This window comes from Chiloscyllium plagiosum, chromosome 19 (assembly GCF_004010195.1).
Source record: "Chiloscyllium plagiosum isolate BGI_BamShark_2017 chromosome 19, ASM401019v2, whole genome shotgun sequence".
NCBI lineage: Eukaryota > Metazoa > Chordata > Chondrichthyes > Orectolobiformes > Hemiscylliidae > Chiloscyllium > Chiloscyllium plagiosum.
In genome coordinates this window covers 63,360,574-63,387,804 of record NC_057728.1, presented here as the reverse complement: position 1 = coordinate 63,387,804, position 27,231 = coordinate 63,360,574, and the positions used below count along the sequence as shown (strand labels likewise).

The 27,231-nt window shown below is 44.3% G+C and overlaps 1 protein-coding gene across 1 annotated transcript in view; it reads left to right on the top strand.

Annotated features, from left to right (window-relative positions):
- The first annotated feature begins 232 nt into the window (after positions 1 to 232).
- The window catches only part of slc17a8 (solute carrier family 17 member 8), an 84,723-nt gene continuing 57,724 nt past the window's right edge, over positions 233 to 27,231 (top strand). The window contains exons 1-3 of the mRNA XM_043708722.1: positions 233 to 357; positions 12,321 to 12,576; positions 15,556 to 15,674. Coding sequence (XP_043564657.1) covers positions 257 to 357; positions 12,321 to 12,576; positions 15,556 to 15,674 — 476 coding nt within the window. The 5' untranslated portion in view covers positions 233 to 256. The remainder of the gene's footprint in view (positions 358 to 12,320; positions 12,577 to 15,555; positions 15,675 to 27,231) is intronic.

Below are 27,231 nucleotides of genomic sequence, written 5' to 3'. Positions count from 1 at the left end.
CTGAACGATGGATGATCAAACCCACATCCGCTCTCCTCTCTAGATACGTTTGGTCGCTCAGGATTCTTACTTCAAGAGAGACAGAGAGAAGAGAAAGAGCAAACTCTCTCAATAAAGACGGGGGATCTCTAACTCCTGTTCAGAGCGACCATGATCCAGGTGTGGATGGTGATGTCCCTGGTCTGATAGGTTCTGACAGAATCTAACTCGTGGAAGACAAAAACGGGGCTAGATACCCCTCTTCAGCCAGACAAAGATGCCCTTCAAAGGGTTTGGCACTCTGAAGGAGACTTTCTTCCAACCAGTCAAAGAGGAAACTAAACACAGCGTGGGAGACACTCTGGGGCATATTCAAAGGTATTTTGTTTTGCATTCAATCCTTAATATTGAAATTGTGGGTGGGGATGCCGGAGGGTCTGTCATGTCAAGTTAGTACTGCCCCCAGGCTCTGGGCTGAGCAGGGAGTTCACTACAGCTGGACAGATGAAGCCTGTGTGTGACCTTACTCACTGAAAGGGGATGTGATCGAAGATTGAGTCGGGGGAACAAAACTAAGTGGGTCACAATCTGACCGGGAATGTAAAATCAACCACATTTATTAAACTTTAGTACAGAGACAAAAACGCAGACAAGTTGATCTTACCTGTGAACCTTTCTTTAAAGAAAGGCACACAGCGCCCTGCAATAAAAAAACATAAGTTCTGATTAATATTATGCTTTCATATGATTTATATTTTTAAAAATGAATCAATCTGGACAGGTCCCTGAGCTTATTTATTTTAAACAAGAAGTGGACCACTGGAGTTAACTTGGTTTAGTTTTACAAAATTAAATAGATTTTCTTTGAAATGAAACTAGTTTGGGAGAATATATTCAATAATATAAAACAGTTAATCACATCACGTTAGTATTATGGAATTGACAGGTTTGATAAGATTTCTTGAGATATCTCCAAGTCTCCCCAACCCTCCCGGTCCCACATTGCAAACTGAGACAATATTCAACATTGTTCATCCGTCATTAATAAAATGTTAGTCCAGCACCTTCATATTGAAAAAGAAGGACTGCTGAGTAATGTTACAAAAGAGGAGATTTTGTTAAGATGCTGCAAGGAAGGTTTACCGTTCTGGGATGACACTGTCCATTGTTAGGCAGCAGAATCTTTAATAGATTCCTTTCAGAGAAGGCTTTCAATGGCAGGAATTGTCCAGACTTTATCTCAGACCAAAATGTCATTAAGCTGGAAAGACACAGTGAGACTCGATTGCAAACAGCCTCATTTAGGAAGTATGAATTAGAAATCCAGCTGAATTGAACGCTCCTTATTACTGTCACTAACTGGAAACCAACGGCTGCCACCCGATACAGAGGGATATACAAATGCAGCCCCAGTGCAGTTTAGAATGGAACAACATCGCAATAATAAAGGAACCTTAATTTGCAATGATTTACCAAAGTGTTGGTACTTGACAGTGCTTTTAAAGTGCAGCTTTTTAAACCACGAGCAAGTGTTTACTAATTTGAGAATCTGCCATAATTAATGTTGGTTTTACAGATGTATTTATCTTACAGCTTGAATTAAACTGTGTGTGCTATGCAAGGTAATTCTTTACAAAAGGATGGTTTATGAATTAACAATAAATGCATTAATAAAATTGAAATGATTGCTTATTCCTAAAATATGCTCTGATATTTAAACATCTTTGACTGCTGTAATTACTGCTCCATGGCTTCGGTTATCCACATTCCCCACTTTCCTCGATTGCACTAAAGTCACATTCACCCATTACCTCTGAGGCTCATGGATCAACCCCCTGAAAGCCTGGGTGTTTAAAAATCTTCAAACAGGAACAGAAAATGCTGGAGAAACCCAGCAAGTCTGGCAGTCCCTTTGGAGAGAGAAACAGAGTTAACGTTTGGAGTTCAGAGACCATTCTTCAGAACACCCTGAGTTTCTCCAGCACACTCTTCTTCTTTCAGATTTCCAGCATCCACAGATCTTGGTTTAATTTAAGAATTCTCACCTCCATTCTGATATCTGTGGTCTCCACCAGCCCCACGATCCGCTAAGATTGCTGTACTCCTTCAAACTTGACTTCCTGAACATCCCTGACCTTAATCAGTCCACCGTTAGTGGCTGCCTCACTCTCAGCCTCTGGATTACCCTCCGTAAATCTCTCAGCCTCCCTCCCTACTCTCCTTTATTCAGGAACCTCCCAAAAACCTATTATGGTGACTGAGCTCTCGCTCACTCACTCTCCCGTTCATCCAATGGGGGCTTGGTGTCAAATTGTGTCTGATAAAACTCACCTTGATACATCTCGGGATATTTTTACTGGGCTCAAGGTGCTGGGTAAATGAAGCTTGTGGTTTGTTAAGAATGTGTAAGCTGGAATGTTTTATGTCAAGTGGCTGAGACCGCGCTGGAATAAATCTGCTGCAATTTCTCAATGTGATCCCTTTAACCTGGGAATGTGATACATTCTTGAAACCTGCTGCAGCCTCTGCTATTCATCATTTACATGGGTTAGGTGTCAGCCCTCTGTGTTCTCATTCAAAAGTCGCTTTCCAACAATTTGAGCTACTCACCCAGCTTTACACCCACAGTGATCCTCCTGAGGGAATGCTGCACAATACAAGGTTTTTTTTCTCTCTCTCTCTCAGAGCAGTCGTTAAACTGAGGCCACGCCTGTCCTGTCAGGTATTTGTAAAAGATCTCATGACGTTATTGTCTTGGTCAATAGTTATCCCTCAATCAACATCACCTGTATCAGGAGAAACTTCTTCAGTCAGAGAGTGGTAAATCTGTGGAATTCATTGCCACAGAAGGCCAGGTCATTGAGTGTATTTAAGACAGAGATAGATAGGTTCTTGATTGTCAAGGGGATCAAGGGTTACAGGGAGAAAGCGAGAAATGGGGTTGAGAAACTTATCAGCCAGGATTGAATGGCGGAGCAGACCCGATGGGCTGAATGGCCTAATTTCTGCTCCTATGTCTTATGGGACTTATGGTTATCAAGTTGCTATCTTGTGGGAGCTTGCACAATGTGGCTACCATGTGTCCTCCCTCTTTGCAATGATTACACAATAAAAATACTTCAGTGACTGCAAAGTGCTTGGAGTGTCACAACATGCTATTGAAATTCAAGTTCCTTCATTGACTGTAGCTCAGTCTTTGGAAACGTCAAAAAGGTATTGACAATAAGTACAATGCTGAACTATTACAGATCACAGAACCATCGTTAGTTCATTGGATTAAAACTGCAGTGCCTTAAGGAGTGGGATTCCATTTTCCTTTCACCCGCAGGTTCTGAATTTGATTACAACATGACCCACTACAGTCAGGGAGCCTTCCTTCATCTGGGGTTAAGGAGCTCCTTCTACCCCCACCACAAAATTGTTTACAGAGCCAGGGAACAGGAAAAGACATTGATCAACTGGCAAAGATTTGACAAATGAGATATAATGTACAAAAATGTGGAATTGTCCAGTTTAGCAGGAAGAGTAAAAAAAAAGCATATTATCTAAACAGTGAGAGATTGTGGAGCTCTGAGATGCAAAGGGATCTGGGTGTACAAGTGTATGAATAACAAAAGGTCAGTTTGCAAGTTAAGCAAGTAATTAAGAAAGCTAGTAGAGTGTGATTGCTCATTGCAAGGGGAATAGAATACAAAGGAGTGAGTTTACAGTTCTACACAGCACGGGTGTGACCACATCTGGAGTACTGCACGCAGTATTGATCACCATATTCAAGGAAGGATGTAAATGTGTTGAAGATAGCTCAAGGACGGTTTATTCAACTGAGACCTGGAATGTAGAGGGGAGGCTGGACAGACCAGGCTGGTATCTGCTAGAGTTTAGAAAAGTGAGGGGTGACTTGATTGAAACATAAGATGCTGAAGAATCTTGACCAGCATTCCCTCTAGGTTTCATGGCTGCATACACATCAGTACTCTTACAGAATACTGAATGGCCTGGACAGAGGGGATGTTGGGAAGATGTTTCCATTGGTAGGAGAGACTAAGACCCGAGGGCACAGCCTTAGAGTAAAGGGATGACCCTTTAGAACGGAGATAAGGAGAAACTTCTTCAGCCAGAGAGTGGGGAATCTGTGGAATGCATTGCCACAGAAGGCTGTGGGGGCCGGGTCATTGAGAATATTTAAGACAGAGATAGATAGGTTCTTGATTGTCAAAGAGATCAAATGTTACAGGGAGAAAGCAGGAGAATGGGGTTGAGAAACTTATCAGAGTCAAGAGTGTGGTGCTGGAAAAGCACAGCAGGTCAGGCAGCATCCGAGGAGCAGGAGAATCAGGAATCCCGATGAAGGGCTTACACCCGAAATGTTGATTCTCCTGCTCCTTGGATGCTGCCTGATCTGATGCGCTTTTCCAGCACCAGACTCTCAACTCTGATCTCCAGCATCTGCAGCCCTGGCTTTCACCTCCTCCCTGAGAAACGTATCAGCCAAGATTGAATGGTGGAGGAGACCTGACAGGCTGAATGGCCTAATTTCTATTCCTACGTCTTATGGTCTTATGTTCCACACACGGCGATCAGCATGTACACGTCAATCATGGAGAAGCCTTCGATTCTGGAAGTCGCTGTCATTCATGGGATTTGGAGGCCCATGCAGCTGGAGGGAATATGAGTAGGAACGCTGGTCTGTACAGGGTGGATGTGGAGAAGATGTTTCCTCCTGTGGGAGAAGCTAAAGCTAGAGGTCACTGTTTAAAAATAACGGGTCACCCTTTTCAAACAGAGATAATGAGAATTTTGTTTTCCCTCATACAGGATTGTAAGTCCTTGGATCTCTCTTTCTGAAAAGGCAGCTGAGTCCTTGAGTCTTTCGCAGGCACAGTTCAATAGATTCTTAATGAGCAAGGGGAATAAAAGGTATTGGAAATTAGTGAGAATGCACATGAGGCTAGGATTACTGTGGTGAGTAACTCCCCTCCTGACTCCCCAAAGCCTGTCCACCATCTACAAGGCACAAGTCAGGAGTGTGATGGAATACTCCTCACTTGCCTGGATGGGGGCAGCTCCAACAACACTCAAGAACCTTGACACCAACGAGGACAAAGCAGCCCCTGCTTGATTGGCACCACACATCTGCCATCGCTCAGTAGCAGCAGTGTGTACTATCTACAAGATGCACTGCAGAAATTCACCAAAGATCCTCAGACAGCACCTTCCAAACCCACGACCGCTTCCATCTAGAAGGACAAGGGCAGCAGATACATGGGAACACCACCCCCCTGCAAGTTCCCCTCAAAGCCACTCACCATCCTGACTTGGAAGTATACCACCGTTCCTTCACTGTCGTTAGGTCAAAATCCTGGAATTCCCTCCCTAAAGGCATTGTGGGTCTACCTACAGCACATGGACTGCAGCGGTTCAAGAAGGCTGCACACCCCCACCCTCTCAAGGGGCAACTAGGGATGGGGCACTAAATGCTGGGCCCAGGTAGTAACACCCATATGCCACGAATGAGTAAAAGAAAACTTCATCTTAACCATGGGCCTGTGTAATTTCAACGCCACGTTTAGGCTCTTCTCTTCACTCTGTCTCTGAATGATGGTGGCATGGTGATAATGTCACGGGATTAGTAATCCAGTCCGCTGTGCTAGAAGCTCTGGGAATATGGGATCAAATCCTATCATGGGAACTGGTGGAATTTAAAATCAATGAATAAAATGTGGAATGTAAAGCACTTCCTGTGATGATGACCATAACAGCTGTTATTGAAGTAAATATCTGCCTCACCGACTGTAAGGAGATATGTGTACCTGGGTCTACCCTTCCTGGGATTCCAGGTATGACCAAAATTTGGAGAGCTCCTTTAAAAAGCCAATATAAGGATTTTAAAAAAGTTATTATTTATTATACACCAGGTAACTGCAAGATAGAGGAGCAGAAGAAGGCCATTCAGCCCATCATGTCTGCTCCACCATTTGACCATGGCTGATATGTTTCTCAAACCCATTCTCCTGCCTTCCCCCATAACCATTAATTCCCTCACCAATCAAGAATCTCTGTCTTAAATACATTCAGTGACTCGGCCTGCACAGCAGCGATGAGTCCCACAGATTCACTACCATCTTCATTGGATGGGGGACATGGCTGTCCAGACCAATGTTTATTGCCTGACCCTAATTTGAGGAGAAAGTGAGGACTGCAGATGCTGGAGATCAGAGCTGAAAATGTGTTGCTGGAAAAGCGCAGCAGGTCAGGCAGCATCCAAGGAACAGGAGAATTGACGTTTCGGGCATAAGCCCTTCTTCAGGAATGAGGAAAGTGTGTCCAGCAGGCTAAGATAAAATGTAGGGAGGAGGGACTTGGGGGAGGGGCGTTGGAAATGCGATAGGTGGAGGGAGGTCAAGGTGAGGGTGATAGGCCGGAGTCGGGTGGGGGCGGAGAGGTCAGGAAGAAGATTGCAGGTTAGGAAGGCGGTGCTGAGTTCGAGGGATTTGACTGAGACAAGGTGGGGGGAGGGGAAATGAGGAAACTGGAGAAATCTGAGTTCATCCCTTGTGGTTGGAGGGTTCCCAGGCGGAAGATGAGGCGCTCTTCCTCCAACCGTCGTGTTGCCATGGTCTGGCGATGGAGGAGTCCAAGGACCTGCATGTCCTTGGTGGAGTGGGAGGGGGAGTTGAAGTGTTGAGCCATGGGGTGGTTGAGTTGGTTGGTTCAGAGGGACTGAAGAGACAGCCACATTGCTGTGGGTCTGGAGTCCCAGGTAGCCCAGATAAGGATGGCAGGTTTCCTTTCCTGAAGGTGGGTTTTTAGATGGTTATATTGCTACCATTAGGCTCGTGTTTTTGTTTCAGAAACATTTGAACTTGATGAGCTGCCATGGTAGGATTTGAACCCATGTCCCCAGAATATTAGACTAGGCCAGTGACAATAACTGCTGCACCACTATAGTGGAATAGTGGGCTGAGTGGCCTCCTGTGTGGTAATGTTCCAAAAACATATTGCAATGATCAAACGGTGGTGCCCTGCTAGATGGAAATGTGAAAGGCTGAGTGCCCTCTGTTATCTGCAAATGTCTTGTGATCTGACTTGGACATATATGGGGAGAGATATATATGTGAGGGATAGGGGAACATTTCCACTGAGTATTACCAAAGAGAGGGGTTACAATTCATTACACATGAAGCATGGATGGAATTATTTCCCCAGCACAATGGAACGTAATAAAAGGTAACTATATCACTGGGAAAAAAATCACTAAAACCTCTTTGAAGATATGCATTCACACAGGATTACAAATGGCCTCAGCGCAGTCCCAAAGTGCATCTCAATCAATAAATTCAGTTGTCCTTTAAAATGCTGTCACTGTTGTGATGTGAGGAAACTTGGCTGAGAATGTACATTTGATGAGTTCTCACCAACATCAGTGAGGGGAATAGCTGGATCATTTCTTTTTGATAGAAGTGTAAATATTGCTGAGCACTTTGGGAAAATTTCCAGGTCAACTGGGATCGAACTAGCAGGATTTCATTTCAACATCTCCAAAGCACAGGCACAGACTCACAGGCATTCTTCCAGAAAACCGCAGAAATCCAGGGCCAATGTTGGAGGGAGGAGGGGGGGAGAGATGGAGGGGTTTGGAAGACTGCATGCCTCGGTCTTAAATAAACCCCACGGGGAGTCTCAGGAGCATGCTCTCAAGTGATTTGTAAGAGGAAAGTGTGCAAACCTTCTTTGCAAGAAATAAGAGAAGGCCATTCAGGCCGTCAATTCGATTAGATTACCGTGGATCTGTACTTCAGCTCCATCTAGTTGAAAGGATGTCCAGTCATGACTCACACTGAAGAGCATTAGAGCATCTCTCAAAGGACATTGATGTGGAGGTGAATTCAGATACAGAGTTACGGGGAGATAAAGAGATTTCTTTGAAATTGTTCACTCATGAGATGTGCAAGGACCATTGTCTATTCCCATCCCTAGTTGCCCCTTGAGAAGGTGGGGGTGAGTTGCCTTCTTGAACTGCTGCAGTCCATGTGCTGTAGGTAGACCCACAATGCCCTTAGGGAGGGAAATCCAGGATCTCGACCCAGTGACACTGAAGGGACAGAGATATATTTCCAAGTCAGGATGGTGAGTGGCTTGGAGGGAAATTGCAGATGAGGGTGTTCCCATTTATCTGCAGTCTTTGTTCTTTTGGAGGGAAGTGGTCGTGGGTTTGAAAGGTGATGCTGAGGATCTTTGGTGAATTTCTGCTGTGCATCTTGTAGATGGCACACACTGCTGCTACTGAGTGTCAGTGGTGGAGGGAGTGAATGTCTGTGAATGTGGTACCAATCAAGCGGGCTGCTTTGTCCTGGATGTTGTCAAGCAGTATTCCATCACACTTGTGGTTATAAATGGTGGACAGGCTTTGAGGAGTCAGGAGGTGAGTTATCCACTGCAGGGCTCCCACACTCTGACCTGCTCTTGTAGCCTCTGCATTTATATGGCATGGGAGTTGAATTTCCGGTCAATGGTAACTGCCAGGATGTTGATAGTGACAGATTCATAGATGGTAATGCCATTGAATGTCAAAATGCAATGGTTACATTCCCTGTTCTTGGAGATGGGCATTGCCTTGCACTTGTGTGGCATGAATATTACTTACCACTTGTCAGCCTAAGCCTGGATGGTGTCTAGATTTTGCTGCATTTGGACATGGAATGCAAAGAAATGAAATGAAAGCAAAGACACTGGTATAGGAACAAGTAGAGATGGATATAGATGGAGATAGAGATTCAGAAAGATACAGATAGGAAGAAGGAGGCAGAGGCAGAAAGGAGTTCTAAGAGAAGTAAATCCTGAAAGGGAGATAGAATGTTAAAGGCAGAGGTGTAGATGGACAATGATGGTGAAATGTAATTTCCAATTATTGCTGTTCCCCTAAAAATACTTGAAGCATTTTTAAAAATGTTTTATCTGGCATACAGGTGTATAAGTCCCCAGAGCCTGATGAGATGTATCCCAGTCTGTTATCAGAGGTAAGGGAGGAGATTGCTGGGGCCCTGATGGTGATATTTAATACTTCGCTGGCCACAGGCGAAATGCCAGACGACTGGAGGATAGCTAATGTGGCTCCTTTGTTCAAGAAGGGCAGTAGGAACAGGCCAGGTAATTACAGAGCAGATAGTCCGACAGCAGGGGGAGGGACATTATTGGAAAATATTCTGAAGAATACGATTAATCAATACTTGGAAAAGCAGGGATTGATCAGGGATAGTCAGCACAGATTTGTTAGAGGGAGTTCCTGTCTGACTAATTTAATTGAGTTTTTTGAAGAGGTGATTAAATATATTGGGGGCCATGCAGTTGATGTAGTTTACATGGAGTTTCAGTAAGGCCTTGGACAAGGTCCATCAAAGAAGGCTGGTCCAAAGGTAAGAGCCCATGGCAAACTGGAATCAAAACTGGCTTCCAAGTAGGAGGCAAAGAATGATGGTGGAGAGATGTTTCTGTGATTGGAAGCTGCTGACCAGTGGTGTACTACAGGGATCAGTGCTGGGACCCTTGTTGTTTGTTACATACAGTAACAACTTGAGTGTGAATGTATAAGGTTTAATTAGTCAGTTTGCAGCTGACACAAAAATTAGTGGTGTTGCTGATAGTGAGGAAGATCAGGCTACAGTCTGATGTGGATCAGCTGGTAAACTGGGCAGAGCAATGGCAGATGGAATTTAATCCCAATTCATGTGAGGTGATGCATTACTAAGGGAGGGTGTAGGACCATTCAGTGCAGCCATTTTGGCGCGAGCGATTCGGCGAGGCCGGTTTGGCGCAGCCCATTTAGGCGCAGAACTGTTTCGGCGCAGTTCATATTTATTCCTTTTCAGGTTTAGTTAAAAGCATTAATGAATGCAATAAAAAGAAAAATAATGTTTATCCTCTTTAGTAAAAATGTCAAAAAGAAAATAAAAATAAAAGAAATAAGGTAAATACGAAAAATCTAAAATATGACATTTATTCAAAACTATGGGCAGTTTCAGCAGCGCGTTTCTTTTCTTTGAAATGACGGTATCTCTTTGCACCTTAGATGCCGAAGCTGCATGTGAATGTTCATTAATTTGTTTCACTAGGTCACCATTTATAACATGAATTCGAGCTTTGCAAATGTCCTTCTTCTCTCATCTCCAAAACTTTGTTATCTTATCAGCGGCATATCTATCAAATACGTATATATAGCTGTTGTATGAGCACTTTTCCTTTCCACGTTTTGACAACAAAGTTGTTGATGGCATTTTAATGGGTTTTATTTTATTTTAATAATAACTACAAACTACTGAATAACTACAAAACAGTTCTGCGCCTAAATGGGTCTGCGCCAAACCAGCCATGCCAAATCGCTCGCGCCAAATGGTCCCACTCCGACTAAGGGAAGGGCTTATACAAAGAATTGTTGATCCCTAGGGAGTTCTGAGGAACAAAAGCTGAGGGGGGAATCTGATTGCAGTAGGCCTAGATAGGGTAGATCATGAGAATCTGTTCCCAATGGCAGGTATGTCTAAGATCAGAACCGTAAGTGTAAGGTGATAAGCAAGTGGTTTAGAGGAGAAAGGTTTTTCACCCAGAGGGTGGTAGTAATATGGACCATGCTGCTTGAGAGGGTGGTGGAGGCAGATACTCTCATAACATTGAAGCAGCATCTGATGAGCAATTAAACTGCCAGAGCACAGTGGGCAATGGAGCAAGTGCAGGTCAATGGGATTAGTGTAGTTTGTGGTCAGCGTAGATATGATGGGCCAAAGGGCGGCTTGAACATGACTTCACAGAGAGTTTATCAACAGTGCTGGGCAAGAAGATCCCCTTCACATTGTCTCAGGAGCTGTGCAGGTGATATTACAGAGTCGAGAGTGTGGTGCTGGAAAAGCACAGCAGATCAGGCAGCATCCGAGGAGCAAGAGAATCAGGATTCCAGATGAAGGGCTTTTTCCCGAAACATCAATTTCCCTGCTTCTCTGATGCTGCCTGACTTGCTGTGCTTTTCCAGCACCACACTCTCGACTCTGATAACTCCAGCATCTGCAGTCCTCACTTTCGCCAAGGTGATATTACAAACCCACTTTAGTCCAGTGAGTCAGTACAGTTTCCAAAGCCACATCCTAATGACTGTATCACATATTGTATTGGACAGTTACGTTATTGAACGGATTAGAATTCCATGGAAAGACCAGCTTAAGACATTTGTGGGAGCAACTCGAGATATTTCTTTGCAAACTGTCTCTCATTTCTTCATACACAGAAAGACTTCCATCTTCACAATGTGAAATTTTCCATCATTTAATTCATTCTTTCACAGAATGACCATGTCATTGGCAAGGCTGGCACTTTTGCTCTTGAACAGAGTGCTTTGCTCAGCTGTTGCAGGGGGCAGTTAAGAATCAGTCACATTACCGTGGGTCTGGAGTCACATGTAGGCCAGAACAGCAGATTTCTTTCCCTAAAGGATTTTAGTGAACCGATTGGGTTTTTCTTACAATTGATGACCATTACCCAGATGAGTTTCCAATTTCAAATTTATTAATGGAATTGAAGGATTCCCATCTGCCATGGTGGGATTTGAACCCATGACTCCGGGGATTAACCCGGGGTTCTGGATGACTATTCCAGTGACATGGCCACTATGACACTGCCTCCTTCATAAGAGGGGCTGAATGACCTCCTTCTGTGTGGTATTCCCACAATGCCACTGTCTCCTCCCTATTAATGTGCTGACATTTCAAAGTTTTGTGATCTCTCTCATCCCTCCCACCTTTTGGAGTACTGTGTCCAGTTCTGGTCGCACTGCTACAGGAAGGAAGTTATTAAACTGGAGAGGGTGCAAAAAGGAGTTACAAGGATGTTACCGAGACTGAAGGGTTTGAGTTATAGGGGGAGACTGGATAGGCTGGGACTTTCATCCCTGGACCATCAGGGGCTGCAGGGTGACCTTGTAAATGTTTATAAAATCAAGTGGGGCATAGGCCTTTTCCCTAGAGTAGGGGAGGTTTAAGATGAGAGGGGAAAGATTTAAATGGGACCCCAGGGTCTACTTTTTCACGCAGAGGGTGGTGCAAGTAGGGAACGAGCTGCCAGAGGAAGTGGCGGAGGCTGGTACAATTATAACATTTCAAAGGCATCTGGATGGATACATGAATAGGAAGGGCTTAGAGGGATATGGGCCAAACGCAGGGAAATGGGGCTAGTTCAGTTTAAGAAACCTGGTCAGCATGGACGAGTTGGACCAAAGGGTCTGTTTGTGTGCTGTATGACTCTATGACTCTCTACGACTCCCCCCCCCCCACCCCCCCCACCCCCCCCCCCCCCCGTAGAGCTGTGGATGGCACGAATGTGGAGAAAGAGGAAGACATTGAGTTGAATGAAGATGGCCAGCCGGTGAAGAGGGTGGTCCTGAAGCAGCCATTGTGTGACTGCTACTGCTTCGGAATGCCCAAGCGATATATCATTGCCATCATGAGTGGACTCGGATTCTGCATCTCCTTCGGCATCCGGTGCAACCTGGGCGTGGCAATCGTGGAGATGGTCAACAACAACACGGTCTACGTGAACGGCAAGGCCAAGATTGAGGTAGGTGCTGTACAAACTGAGCTCTCCTTTTATCTATCCATTTATTCGCAAGATGTGGGCGCTGCTGACTAGTCCCACATTCATTGTCCTCCTGAAGTGGCCTTAAGAAGGTGTTGGAGAGCTGCCATCATGAGCCACTGTAGCCAGCAAAGGGAGAAGGGTGGGAAATCAGGGAATCATTGATTTCTAGATTAGGCCATGTTTCCGTCTGTGGGAGCCTTACGCTTCAGTCAGTGTCTGCGGATCGTCAGACAGGTGCTGGGCAGGAGTTCTTTGTGTCATTGAATTTGTTGCCTGTTTCACATCCCTCTGATTGATGCCACCCCAACTGAGGAACAAAGGGACATCCTTCTCACAGATTGAAGAGTCATCCAGAGTTAACAGAGCAGAACAGCTACCAACAAGAAGCAGGAATAGGTCATTCAACCCCCGTAATCCTGCTACGGAATTCAATAAGGTCCTCTTATTCCCACCTACCCCGACAACTTTTCACTCCCTTAATTAACGAGATAATCACCAGCACTGCCTTATCAAAACCCGAGAGAGTATAATTTCAGAGTGGGAGATTGGCCATTTAAGACAGAAATGAGGAGGAATTAGTTCTCTGATAGGGTAGTGAATCTGTGAGAATCTTTACAGCAGAGAGCCATAGGTGGTGGGTCATTAAGTATATCCAAGGCTGAGGTAGTAAGAGTTACAAGGACAAAGCAAGAAATTGGAGTTGATAATGATCAGATCAGCCGTGACCTCGTTGAATGCTGGAGCAGACTGACGGGCTGAATGGCCCACTTATGCTCTTATATCTCACGGTCTTATGGTCTGAAGCTTTCCACCACCTTTTCCATGCAGGCCTTTCCAAAGACTTGTGACCCTCTGAGAGATAAAAGTTTGCCGCATCTCTGTTTTAAATGGGAGACCCCTGAATTTTAAAGTGTGCCCCCAACTCCAGCTCGAGATTCTCTGCTTCCACACCTGCCCCCTTCTCTCAGCGAGACTGACGTTCCTTTGACTCTCGAAATCAGGGATACATTTAAGAGGAAGTGAGATAAGTACATGAAGGAGAAATGAAAAGAGGGATTTGCTGAGATAAACTAACATTAGAGGAGATTTGTATGAAGAATTAATCTTGATTCTCAGACATTTCAGAAAGCAGTTAAGAATTAACCACCTTGCTGTGCTTTTAGAGTCACAGTGGGTAAGGATGACAGATTTGCTGAAGAGGACAGCAATGGGTGGCTTTTAACAACCTCCTATAGCATCATGCTATTGTTCACTTTTTAGTTATGGTAGTACATTAAGTTTAGAATTCCTTGGTGGTCTAGTGGGGTTTGAACTCAGATCACCAGATCCTTAGACTACTAGCCCAGCGATTTACCCACTAAGCCATCACACCCTTGCTATACCTGTGGTATGGAACAACAACTCCTAAGAACACCTCACAAAATTTCCAGTGGGTTGGGAAATTGAGTTCAATGCTCTGGGCCTTGAGGCCATGGCTGGCTGTGTCATACAAACAAGGAAAAACACTAGGAGATAGTGAGGACTGCAGATGCTGGGGATCAGAGTCAGAATTTGTGGCGCTGGAAAAGCGCAGCAGATCAGGCAGCATCTGAGGAGCAGGAGTCGACATTTTGAACATTCCTGATGAAGAGCTCATGCTCGAATCATCGACTCTCCTGCTCCTCGGCTGCTGCCTGACCGGCTGTGCTTTGCCAGCATCACGCTTTTTGACAAGGATCAAGTGTAGACCCACTTTGCCCTTTGAGTCTACTCCATGATTCAATAAAATCAGGGCTGATCTGATTTTAACCTCAACTCTACATTCCTACATACCTCAGATCATCTTTCAACCTCTTGGTCATCAAAGATCTACCACTGTCTTTCAGGGAGGGAAGACTCAGAGCCCTCTGAGGGATGATGGAGACAAAGGTTCTCACTGCTTGAGGAAGGTTCCTACTCACTCATATCCTTCAACAGCACTTCCCAAGCCCACACCCAGAATAGAAACAAGCTCAGCAAGCGTCCGGGAATCCAACCATCTGCAAGTTTCCCTTCGATAATTATAGTGTTTCTATACTTCTAGAGATGTTGGGAAGAGAGTTAGAGAATGAGCTATGATCACCTTGAATGGAAAAGCAGCCTTGATGGGCTGAATGGCCTATTCCTGCCTCTATTTTCTGTGTTGCTAAGTCACCAACCATCATACTTGGAATTACATTCCCTGTTGTTGCATCAATATCCTGGATGCCCCTCTTTATGAGCACTCTGGGTGCAGTTACTAAACACGGGGTGAAGGGTCAATGACACTTGAAGCTCACCATCACCTTCTCAAGGGAATTAGCGATGGGCATTCAATGCTGGCCTGGGTCTCATCTGCAGAACAAATTAAGAAAAAGGGAATTAAATATCTTTGACAGGTTGTTTCTGGAGGATATCTGAACTCATTCTCGATGTAACATGTGTAGGAAGTGATTCAGGCAATCTAATTTGTACCCTGTAATAGTGATTTCACAAAGGGGGACTCTGTCATGCGGTAAATATGAGAAAACAGGCATATTATCTCACCACACGCTAGCAGACACTCAGAGACATTAAAACCTTCTTGCCCCCCACCCCCTCCTGTTTTATCCCAAATATTTATGCCCAGGTGTGTGTGTAAACTAAAATGGACAGGAACAGGACTTGGCAGCACCTCTTTCAAGTTGGCTAAATCTTTAATTCATTTACTTTAGCTTTAATGAGATTTGCTGAAATGTTGGAGGAATTACAGGATGCCTGTTGGGAGTTGTTGTGTTTTAACTGGAAGAGGCTGTGGATGAGCAGCTGTTTGATGGCGAAATGAAGCTCTTTGGTTCTGCTGTAGATTACGTCGACAAAAAGCCTGCTTCAAATGATGATCTAATTAAATGGAATAATATTGTGAGCTGATTTGACAAGGGCCACAGTAATTCTCCCTCATTCTGCTCTCTCTCGTTCCAGAAACCTCAATTCAACTGGAATCCTGAGACGGTTGGGCTAATTCACGGCTCCTTTTTCTGGGGTTATATTGTGACTCAAATCCCAGGGGGCTTTATCTCTAATAAGTTTGCTGCAAACAGGTAAGAACTTTAACCACTTAAGAACTCAATAGGCCTTTCGGTCCCTCGAACCTGGTAAAACGAGGACTGCAGATGCTGGAAGCCCAAGTCTGGATTAGAGTGGTGCTGGAAAAGCACAGCAGGTCAGGCAGCGTCCGAGGAGCAGGAAAAGCTCTTTTGCCCGAAACGTTTCTGCTCCCTGAATGCTGCCTGACCTGCTGTGCTTTTCCAGCACCACCCTAATCCAAGCCCCTCGAACCTGTTCTGCCATTCAATCAGGACATGACTGATCCACCTCATCTCTGCTACCCTGTGTCATTCTCATCCCTTGGTAAAGGAGTATTGTTCCTGCTCTAGTAATCCAGAGACACCAATAATATTCAAAATTCCCAGGTTTATATCCCACTGCAGCCAAATGGTGGAATTTGAATTAAATTTAAAAATTGGAATTGAAAGTCTGACAATAACCATTGAACCTTTGTGTCATAAAACTCCAGCTGGTTCACTAATGTCCTTCAGGGAAGGAAATCTGCCATCCTTACCTGGTCTGGTGTACATGTGGCTCCAGACTCACAGCAATGGGGTTGAAGGGCAATTCAGGATGGGCAACAATTTCAAATTCCCACATAAATGATCAACTAAAAATATCTTGGGCTTTTTAAGATGTCCAAACGTCCATTAGTCCCAGGCTTGAAGCATTCAATCACTGAACGTTCACAACCCACCGATGTGCATAGAATTCCAAAGGCAAAGTGAAGATGTTTCTCCCCATCTCAGCCCCTCACTGTCAGTTTCTCCCCCGCGACATATGTTATGAAATTTAATGAGTTGGAATTATTAGATTGTGCTTTCAGAAAGCTAGGAGAGAGTCAAAGGGCCAAATGGTCTCCTGTGCTGTGACCTTTGATCATTCCATTTTGATGGGTAATAAGTCCAGGGCTGAAAATAGCACAATTCATGGCACATCTGAGTAAAAACAACTTGCATTTATACAGTTCCCATCGTGACCACATCTAGAGCGCTGTAAGCTGTTTTGATGCAAATAGTATCATACAGCACGGAAACAGACCCTATGGTCCAACCAGTCCATGCCGAACATATTCTCAAACTAACCTGATCCCATCTGCCTCCTCCTGGTTTATAGCACTTCAAACTTGTCCTATTTATGTACTTGTCCAAATCTCTTTTAAATATTCTAATTGCACCCATATCCACCACTTCCTCAGGAAGATTATTCCACACACGAACAAACTTCTATGTAAAAAAAATTGTCCCTCATGTCTTTTTTAAATCTCTGTCCTCTCACCTTAAAAATGTGCCCCCTGGTCTTGAAATCTCCCACCCTAAGGAAAAGATAACTACCATTAACTGTATCTATACCCCTCACTATTTTATAAACCTCTATCAGGTTGCCTCACAGCCTCCTACACTCCAGTGAAAAAAATCCCAGTCTCTCCAGCCTTTCTTTGTAACTCAAACCTTCCATACCCAACAACACCCTGGTCAATCTTGTCTGAGCTTAATAATATCCTTCGTATAACTGGGCCACCAGAACAGTATTCCAGAAGAGGCCTCACCAATGTCCTGTACAACCTCAACATGACGTCCCAACTGCTATACTCAAAGCACTGAGCAATGAAGGCAAGTGTGCTAACACCTTTTTAACCACCATGTCTATATGTGACTCAAACTTCCAAAGAATTATGTGCCTGAACCCCAGATCCCTCTGTTCTACACCACTACCCAAAGTCCTACCATTAATTGTATAAACCCTACCCCTGTTAGTTTTGCCAAAATGCAATACATCGCATTTATCCAGATTGAATTCCATTTGCTATTTTTCTAGCCCATTGACCCATTTGATCAAGATCCCTTTGTAATCTTAGAAAACCTGCTTCATTGTCTACTATGCCACCCATTTTGGTGTGATTTGCAAACTTGCTAACCATGCCTTCAATATGTAAGGAAATGTTTTTTATTGTTCATTCACATGATGAGTGTGTCACTGGCTGGGCCAGCATTTATTGTCCATCCCTAATTACCCAGACAGCAATTGAGAGTCAGCCACATTGCTGTGGGTCTGGAGTCACATGTAGACCAGACCAGGTAAGGATGGCAGTTTCCTTCCTGAAGTGCAATTGTGAACCAGATGGATTTTTCCAACAATTGATTCATGGTCATTGTTAGACTCTTAATTCCAGATTTTAAAAAAAAAGTTCAAATTCCACCATCTGCCATCATGGGATTAGAACCTGTGACCCTAGATGTTACCTGGGTCTCTGGATTAACAGTCTAGCAATAAAACCTTTTGGCCATTGTCTACCCATTTTGTTTCAATTTGTTGGAGGCAGTTCAGAGAAAGTTCACAAGAATGATCCCTCGGATGGAGGGATTGTCTTACGAACAAAGAATGAACAGGTTGGGATTGTACTCACTGGAGTTCAGAAGAATGAGAGGTGATCTCATTGGGGCTTGACAGGGTCAATGCTGAGAGGATGTTTCCCCTCATGGGAGGGTCTAGGACCAGGGGCACAGTCTCAGAATAAAGGGGCACCAATTTCAGACTGAGATGAGTTACTCAAGTTCTGTGCAACTAAATGACTATCTGATCACCCAATCACAGTCAAGTTATTGCTCATGTTGTCTACCTGAGAAGGTGATGGAGGCAGCATCTGGATGAACGCTTAAAATGCCAGGGCACGGTCAGCTGTGGACCATGTGCAGGTCAATGGGATTAGTGTAGATTGGTATTTGATGGTCAGCACAGATTTGGTGGGCTGAAGGGTCTTTCTATGCTCTATGGCTCCATGACCATACGTTTGATTGTCTGTTGGAGTTGGAGGAGAGTTTCCTCGAACTCTTTCCCTCTTGATGAGATTTTGCCTCTTCAGTGGATGCTATTTCAGTGGCTGAGGAAGTCGAGAGTGTGGTGCTGGAAAAACACAGCATGTCAAGCAGCATCCGAGGAGCAGGAGAATCAATGTTTCGGGCATAAGCCCCTCATCAGGAAGTGTCTACTATTCCATTCAAATCTCAGTTCAAGCATGGCACCAACTGAATGTTACAGCAAAATCGAATTAACATCTGATTTGTAATGTTCTGCAATGATAAAGTTCTGTGCTTCTTCCACTATGAATATTACCTGTGTGAGAGAAAGAGAACACTGAGAGTAGATCTGGGCACCACACCTTAGGGTAGATATATCAGCCTTGGAGGGAGTACAACGTAGATTTACAAGAATGAAAGCTTGACTTCGGGGTTAAATTATGAGGAGAGATTATACAAATTAGGCCTGTTTTCTCTAAAATAAGAAGGTTAAGGGGTGATCTGATTAAAGACTTCAAAATATTAACAAGAAAAGACAGGCATTTATTACAAAAGGACATGATTAGAAGAGTAAGGAAGAGTTGTTACAATTATATAAGGTGTTGGTGAGACCACATCAGGAGTATTGTGTCCAGTATTGGTCTCTAATTTGAGGGAGGATGTGATGGGCCTGGAGACAGTTCAGAGGAGGTTCACAAGATTGATTCCAGGGATGAAAGGGCTGTGGTATGAGGAGCAGTTGAAAAGCTGTGGCTTGTACTCACTGGGGCTCAGAAGAATGAGGGCGATCTGACTGAGGTCTATCAAACGCTAAAGGGGATTCATAAGATGAACATTGAACAGATGTTTCCCCTATGCGACAGTCTTGAAGAAGAGGTATTAAATATCGAGTGAGAGGAATTAGGTTCCAAACTGAGATATGGAGAACCTACTTCTCTCAGGGGGTTTGAATCTGTGGAACTCACTGCCCCCGAGCACAGTGGAGGCAGATTCAGCCAAAAGGTTCAAGAAAGAAATAGATATATTTCTGAAGTAAAGCAGGATAAAGGGCGATGGGGAAAAGGCAAGAAACTGGAGTTAACACCAGGACAAGATCAGCCATGACCATGTTAAATGGTGGTGCAAGCTCAAAGGGCTGAACGGCGGAGGCAATAGCTTACTGGTATTATCACTGGACTGTTAATCTAGAAACCCAAGGAATGTTTTAGGGGCCTGGGTTCAAATCCTGCCACAGCAGATAGATGAATTTAAGTTCAAGTTAAAAAAAATTGGAATTAAGAGTCTAATGATGACCATGAATCCATTGCTGATTATCAGGAAAAGAACCCATCTGGTTCACTAATGTCTGTTAGGGAAGAAAACTGCCATCTTTACCTGGTCTGGTCTACATGTGACTCCAGACCCACTGTAATATGGTTGACTTCTAACTGGGTAATAAGTGATGCCCACATCCTGTGAACTCTGACTCCTCATTCCCATGTGAAGGTCAATGTGGCATAATCCCACAAACCATGTGAATGAACACTTTGTCTGTTTTTGAGTAGCGTTAATTGAATGGTAAATATTAATCAGAGTGTGGCAAAAACTTTTAGTGGGCGGCACGGTGGCACAGTGGTTAGCACTGCTGCCTCATAGCGCCAGAGACCCGGGTTCAATTCCCGCCTCAGGCGACCGACTGTGTGGAGTTTGCACATTCTCCCCGTGTCTGCGTGGGTTTCGTCCGGGTGCTCCGGTTTCCTCCCACAGTCCAAAGATGTGCAGGTCAGGTGAATTGGCCATGCTAAGTTGGCCGTAGTGTTAGGTAAGAGGTAAATGTAGGGGTATGGGTGGTTTGCGCTTCGGCGGGTCGGTGTGGACTTGTTGGGCCGAAGGGCCTGTTTCCACACTGTAAAGTAATCTAATCTAATCTAATCTAATCTTTTCTATTCTTCCTCAAAATGGTGTCTGTAAATAGTAAATACAGTTGGGGGAGGCACAGAGCACCTTGGTTAAAATGGTAGGCAGCACTGTCAACAGTGCAGCACTCCCTCAGAGTGTCAGCTGTGTTGTAAAACAGAGATGAGGAAACTTATCTCAGAGGGTTGTGAATCTTTGGAAAATCCTTCCTCAAGGTCAGAGGTCACATAGCACCAGGTTATAGTCCAACAAGTTTATTTGAAACCACAAGTTTTGGGATGTTGCTCCTTCGACTAGTGAAGATTCTGAAAGCTGTTGGACTATAACCTGGTGTCGTGTGACCTCTGACCTTGTCCACCCCAATCCAACATTGGCACTTCCACATCGTGGCCTTCCTCAAAAGACAGTGGGTGCAGAATCTTTCAATATTTTTAAGGCAGAGGCAGATAGCTTCATAATGATAAAGGCAGGGGTGGGGGGATGTGGTCAGAGAGGTGAAAGAATATCAGGGCTGTGCATGAATGTAGAGTTGAGGTCAAGATCCAATCAACCACGATCTGATTGAACAGGCTTGAAGGGCCAAATGGCCTACTCTTGCTTCTTGCTCATAAGCTCAGCCTCTTTTATCAGCCCAAGTCACAGGAGTGGAGCTTTCAGATTGGAAATTCACCTTGTGCTCTCATAATCGGTTTTATAACAGAGTAAGAATTCACAGCCTTGTGAATTTGAGTGAGTCTGTGCTCCATCTCTGATAATACAGACACTGAAGAAAAGTCTTTCCAGCTGTTGTGTAGAAAAGACATCATTTTTCTCCAATCCAATAAACAATCTGTGAAAACGTGAAAGCCTTTTGCGTCTGATTGCATATTTCACTGTAAAATATATCGCATTACTTATTTTAGTCCCTGACATGTAGAGGGGATGGCAAAACATGATATTAGCTCTTAAGGTTTTACCGTGCAGGCTATTGTTGGCAAATGGATTAAATTTTAAAGGCACATTCTTGTGCACACACACACACAAAGAGGAGAGAAAATATCTGCACGCGTGCACAGGGATAATTTATTAACAGTGGTTTTTCTTTGTCAAGTGATACATCCATTGTAATGAGATCTGCGAGAGAGTGAGACGTGCAGTCAGTGCAGTTAATTATTTATGCTGTTTCAACTGTACTCACAATATCAGATTAGGCAATATTCAGCTGCTATTCTAGGTCACTTCAAACAACACAGGACTTGCAAATAATCTTGGGATGTCCTGAAGCTCTACATGTGCAGGCTGAGGTAAATTTTCCAAAATGTGCAAATTAAAACCCACAAAAGGTCAGAAATGATCAGCAAATCAGCGGAGAGAAAAGTCAATGAATTCAGACAGGATCAACACAAGAGATTGCTGGCGAGGCTCAGGAGTGTCTGTGGACTGAAGATTGGCTCCCTCACTAATGTGACATGTGCCTTCCCCCTTAATTATATACACCTCAATCAGGCCCTCTCTCAACCGTCGCTTCCCCAAGAGAAACTACCCCAGCGTCTCCAATCTTTCCTCGTTGCTCAGATTCTCCAGCCTGGGCAGTGTCCTGGTAAATCTCCTCTGCACTCTCTCCAGTGCAGTAACATCCATCCTGTAATGTCTAGATTGGAGTGGTAATGTGCTGACCAGAACTGCACACAGGATTCCAGTTGCACTCTTACCAGCATTTTACACAGTTCAAGCATAAACTCCTTGATCTTGTATTCGACTCCTGAGCTAATAGAGTTTCCCATATGTGTCTGTAACCACCTTATCTGCCTGTCCTGATATATTCAGGGATCAGAGGTTGCGCACAGCAAAGCCCCTCTGATCTGAAAGCAATAATTGATGCAGATCGCAATGGTTCAGGCAGCATCCCTGGGGAGAGAGCAAGCTAATGTTTCAAGTCTAGATGATGTGGCCACATCAGCTCTGATGAAGACACACCTAGACTCGAAACATTAGCTTGCTCTTTCTCCACGGATACTGCCTTACCTGCTGCGATCTCCAACATTGTTGCTTCCAGATCAACTTCTAGCATCTGCAGTAATTTGCTCCAGTAAAGTCCCTCTGACCTTCAGTACATTCCAGGATGCCGTCATTCAGAGTGTAATCCCTTGCCTTGTTGACGCCCCCTCCTCCAAGAGCGTCCCCTCACATTGTTCCAGACTGAACTGTGTTTGCCACAGCTCTGTCCAGTCAGCAAGTCTGTGTTATCCTCCTGCAGTGCACAGCTATTGTCCTCACTATTTACCGATTCTGCATCATCTGGGAACTTCTTCATCATAGCCCCTACGTTTTATGTAGGTTGTAGATACTACAGAGTAGACAGGGAACGGCTGCGTTCACTTGTAAAATAAACAAGAACAAGAGGGTGTGAATTTAAAGTGATGGGACAAAGAAAACTTTCTCACCCAGCGAGTCGCTAGGGACTGTGATGCACAGCCTGGGAATGTGCTGGAGACTGGTTCAGTTGAGGCATTTAAGAGGCAATAGGTTTTTTTGGGTAGTAATGGTGTGCAGGGATATGGGGAAACGACAGCAGATTGGATAGAGTATGTGCCAGCACGATGGGCCAAATAGTCTCCCTCTGCACTGTCGTAATGTTGTGGTTCTGAGACATTTCAGTCCAAAGCATTCAGATACACCACAAGCAGCAAGCTGTACAGAACCGCACTGGAAACACACTTCCAGTCACACTAACATCCATCCACTTTCCCAGCTTCACAGCGTAGATGCCTTGGGATGAAGCTCAATATTCCACTCGCCTTTTTGATTGCTGTTTCTACCTCACTGCTGGGTTTTAATAATTTTTGCTTTTGCAAGCAAGTAATTCTGAAACTGACTCCATTAGGTCATAAGACCATCAGAAATAGGAACAGGAGTAGGCCATTCAGCCCCTTGAGCCTGCTCCACCACTCAGTAGGATCGTGGCTGATCCAACATTCCTCACGTCCACTCTCCTGCCCTTTCCCTGTAACCCTTGATTCCCCGACTGATCAGGAATCTCGCTGTCTCAGCCTTAAACGTAGACAAGGACTTTGCTCCTGCAGCTCTCTGTGGGAAGGAGTTCCAAAGACTCACAACCCTCTGAGAGAAGACATTCCTCCTCATCTCAGCCTTAAATTGGTGCCCTGTATTCTGGACTCTGCCCTCTGGTCCTAAACCCACCCAGGAGGGGAGACATCCTCTCAGCATTGACCCTGTCAAGCCCCTTAAGAATCCGATTAGTCTCACTCTCATTCTTCTAAACTCCAGTCAGTAAAGTCCCAACCTGATTAACCTTTGCTCAGAAGAAATGGCCAATTGGTTTCACCCATTAACACTTTATTCTGTTGTCATTCTATCTATGTCTCTTTGTCCCACCTGACATTTGTTTATTCTGACGGTCTGGGAATAATACAGCGAGAAGAAGACCATTCAGCTCATCAAATCTGTACTGGCCCTTTCAAAGAGGTATCGAGCTGCTCCCATTCTCTACCTTCCCCCCTACCCCTGCCATTATTTTGCTGACAAACGTTTACCCTTCTAAAGGTTCCTATTGAGACTGTATTCACCAAGCCACCAGGAAGCCCATTCCAAATCCGAGATAAATGTTGCTTAGCAAAGACTTTACCTCTACACCCCTCTTTATTTTGGAAATCACCTTAAATCTGTGGCCCCCCTTGCCCTTCCCTCCCCTCCCCAGTTATTGACCCTTCGAGCATTGGAAATAGGTTTTGTTTATTTATTTTGAGTTTATTTACTTCTGTTCAAACCCCTCATGATTGTCAACACATCAGGCAAATATCTCCTCCGACTTTTCTGTTTGGAGCAGACCAACCCCAGTTTCTCCGGTCAACCTCAATCCAGTTCCCTCTTCCCTCAAACCTTTCCAGTGAATCCCCTCTGTTACGATCGCTGAACCTTTCCTAAAGGGTACTGTGCAGGAATGAGCATGGTGATTCAGTAGTTGGCACTGCTGCGTTGCAACGTCAGGGACCTGGGTTCAATTCCAGCTTCAGGTGACTGTGTGGAGTTTGCACGTTCTTCCTGTGTCTGTGCAGGCTTCCTTTGGATGCTCCACTTTCCTCCCACAATCCAAGGATGTGCAGGTCAGGTGAATTGGCCATGCTAAATTGCCCACAGTGTAGGTTATTAGTCAGGGGTAAATATAAAATAGGGAATGGGTCTGGGTGGGTTACTCTTCGGAGGTTAAGGTGGACGTGTTTGGCTGAAGGGCCTGTTTCCACACTGCAGGGATTCTAATCAATTTATCGTAACATTTCCCGATTTTGGAATCTCTCTGTTTATAAAATTCAGAATCCCATGTTAATGTTTTGTTCAGCCTGAAAGATGTCTAAGGTTTCTCTCAGTCATCTCATGTAGATGTTATTTAGTCTCATTTGCACTTGTGTGGTGAATACTCATATCAACACAGACTAGGAGTCAGTAAGGACTGCAGATGCTGGAAACCAGAGTCAATAGATATGGAGCTGGGAAAGCACAGTAGGTCAGGCAGCATCGGAGGAGCACGGAAGTCAACGTTTCGAGCTGGGACCCTTTGTCAGGACTGACTTCAACTGAAATGTTGACTCTTCTGCCCTTTCGATGCTGCCTGACCCACTGTGCTCTTCCAGCTCCACATCAATTGACACAGACTACACTGCGCTGATAAAGAATGAGACACTGAGAACTCATTCCGATCTCAGTTGCCCTGTGCTCTCTGACTTATACAGAGGAACCTTGATTATCCAAACGAGATGAGCCGACACTGTTTTGATCGGATAATTGATTATTCAGATAATCGATTTTAGCTTAAACAGGGGAAGCCATACTGATCTAATGCTGTGCTCTACTGGAGAAATTGTTTAAATCTATAATTTTAGTGGGTCTGCCATTTAAATAAACTAATCTTTGCCGTCGGCAAATTACAGGTTAAAATGAGAAGAGCTAAACCCTTACCATAAAACCCCAGCATGAAACAAGGTCCCGAATAGCTTCGATGATCGCAAGACCATTGACAGTATCAGTTTCTGGGAATTCAGTCTCGTGACAGAAAGACAAGAGTCCCGCCTCATGCATATATTTACGTTCTCAGCCTTTTTAAAAAAATAAATGGCCCAGTAATGTGCCGGGAATACTCTAAACCCCTTACTTTTACAAAGGACTGCGTAACAACCCTTACCGTAAAAATATCCAGTCGCTGTTGTTTGAGCTGCTTGTGTGTCTTTGTTTTTGCCAGCGTTTTTATATCTTCTTCAGTACAGGCAAATTGATACACTTACCTCTTTGATGTAACATTTTTGTGGGACCTTGAAATCATCTACAGATAATCCGATATTCGGATAATCGATATTGGGATAATGGAGGTTCCTCTGTATGGGCTCCTGATGAAGTAGATGGTGCCAGGGTAAATGGGAGCAGAGAAAGACATTCTGGCTCTTGCAGGTTTCTCTGCTGTTCACTAACCTCACGGCTGACCTGTTTGCGTTTCAGATTCCACATTCCCATCAACCCTTCAATAACTCTGATTGGCACGAGGTAATAGAACTGGTGTAGCACAGCTGGGCCAAATGGCCTCCTTCAGTAACAATTCTGGGACCCTTGATTCCTTTGTCCATTGAAAATTTATCTGCCTCCAATTTACAAGTATTCACATCGAATGCCTTTTAATAAAACAGTTCCAAAGTCATGACACCCTCTGACAGAAAAAAGTTCTCCTCATTTCAAGTTAATCCCTAATTTGAAAACGATGCCCCCTTAGTTTTGTATTCATCTAGAAGAGGAAACATCCATCCTGTTAAGATTGTATTCACTTCAATCAGCTCATGCCTCAATGTCTAAACTCCAGGGGAAACAAGCCCATTGTGTCCAACCGTTCCTCATCAAACAGACCACTCATTCCAGTTATCAATCCAGTAAACCTCCCTGAACCATCTCCAATATACTTATATCCTTCATGAGTTTTGAGAAATTTTGTAGCTCAGGTTGAGGTTCTGGATGTAAGTTGAGGTTCTGGATGCAAAATACTGCTGATACTAGAAATTAAGCGAACACAGAGAATTCTGGATAAGCTCAACAGGTCTGGCAGCATCTGTGGAGAGAGGAACACAACTATCATTTTAATGTTAACTCATTCTCACCCACTTAGTCCTATTATCACATGGGTTACTCTCAGCACAGGGTCGGGAGTGTGGTGCTGGAAGAGCACAGCAGGTCAGACAGCATCCAAGCAGCAGGTGGATTGACGTTTCAGGCAAAAACCCTTCATCAGGAATGGACTTTCAGCACAGCCTACCTGCTTCCTATTAGCCTTCTTGGTAATGTGCTATACTGACATCTTGTGACCCACGCAGTAGAACAGCTCAGAATTCTGCAGTCATTCTCCATTTAAATCATACTGTGCTTTTTCAATCTCCTGCTCAAGTGAGTAACTTCCTCTTTTCCCACATTTTACAGTAACTGCCAGATTTTCATGAACTCACTCAACCTATCTGTACCTCAATGTCTCAATTTTAAAATCCTTATCCTTGTTTTTCCAATCCCTCAGGGTCTTGTTCCTCTCTCTGTGTAACCTTGCCCACCCCCACAACCCTCGGAACTAACAGCTCTCCTCCAATTCTCTCTCCTCTATTTCTGCTTTTAACTCCTTCCCCATCAGCGCCTGTATCTGGAGGCTGAGGACTCTCAACTCTGTAATTCCCTTCCTAAACACCTCTGCCCACCCCCACTCTCCTCTTGTAAGACAGTCCTTAAAACCTACTGCTGACCAAGATTCTGTTGTAAAATCTTTTGAGGTTCAATATCAACTTTGATTGATGACAGGCCTATGGAGCAGCTCAGGATGTTATCACGTCAAAGGCAG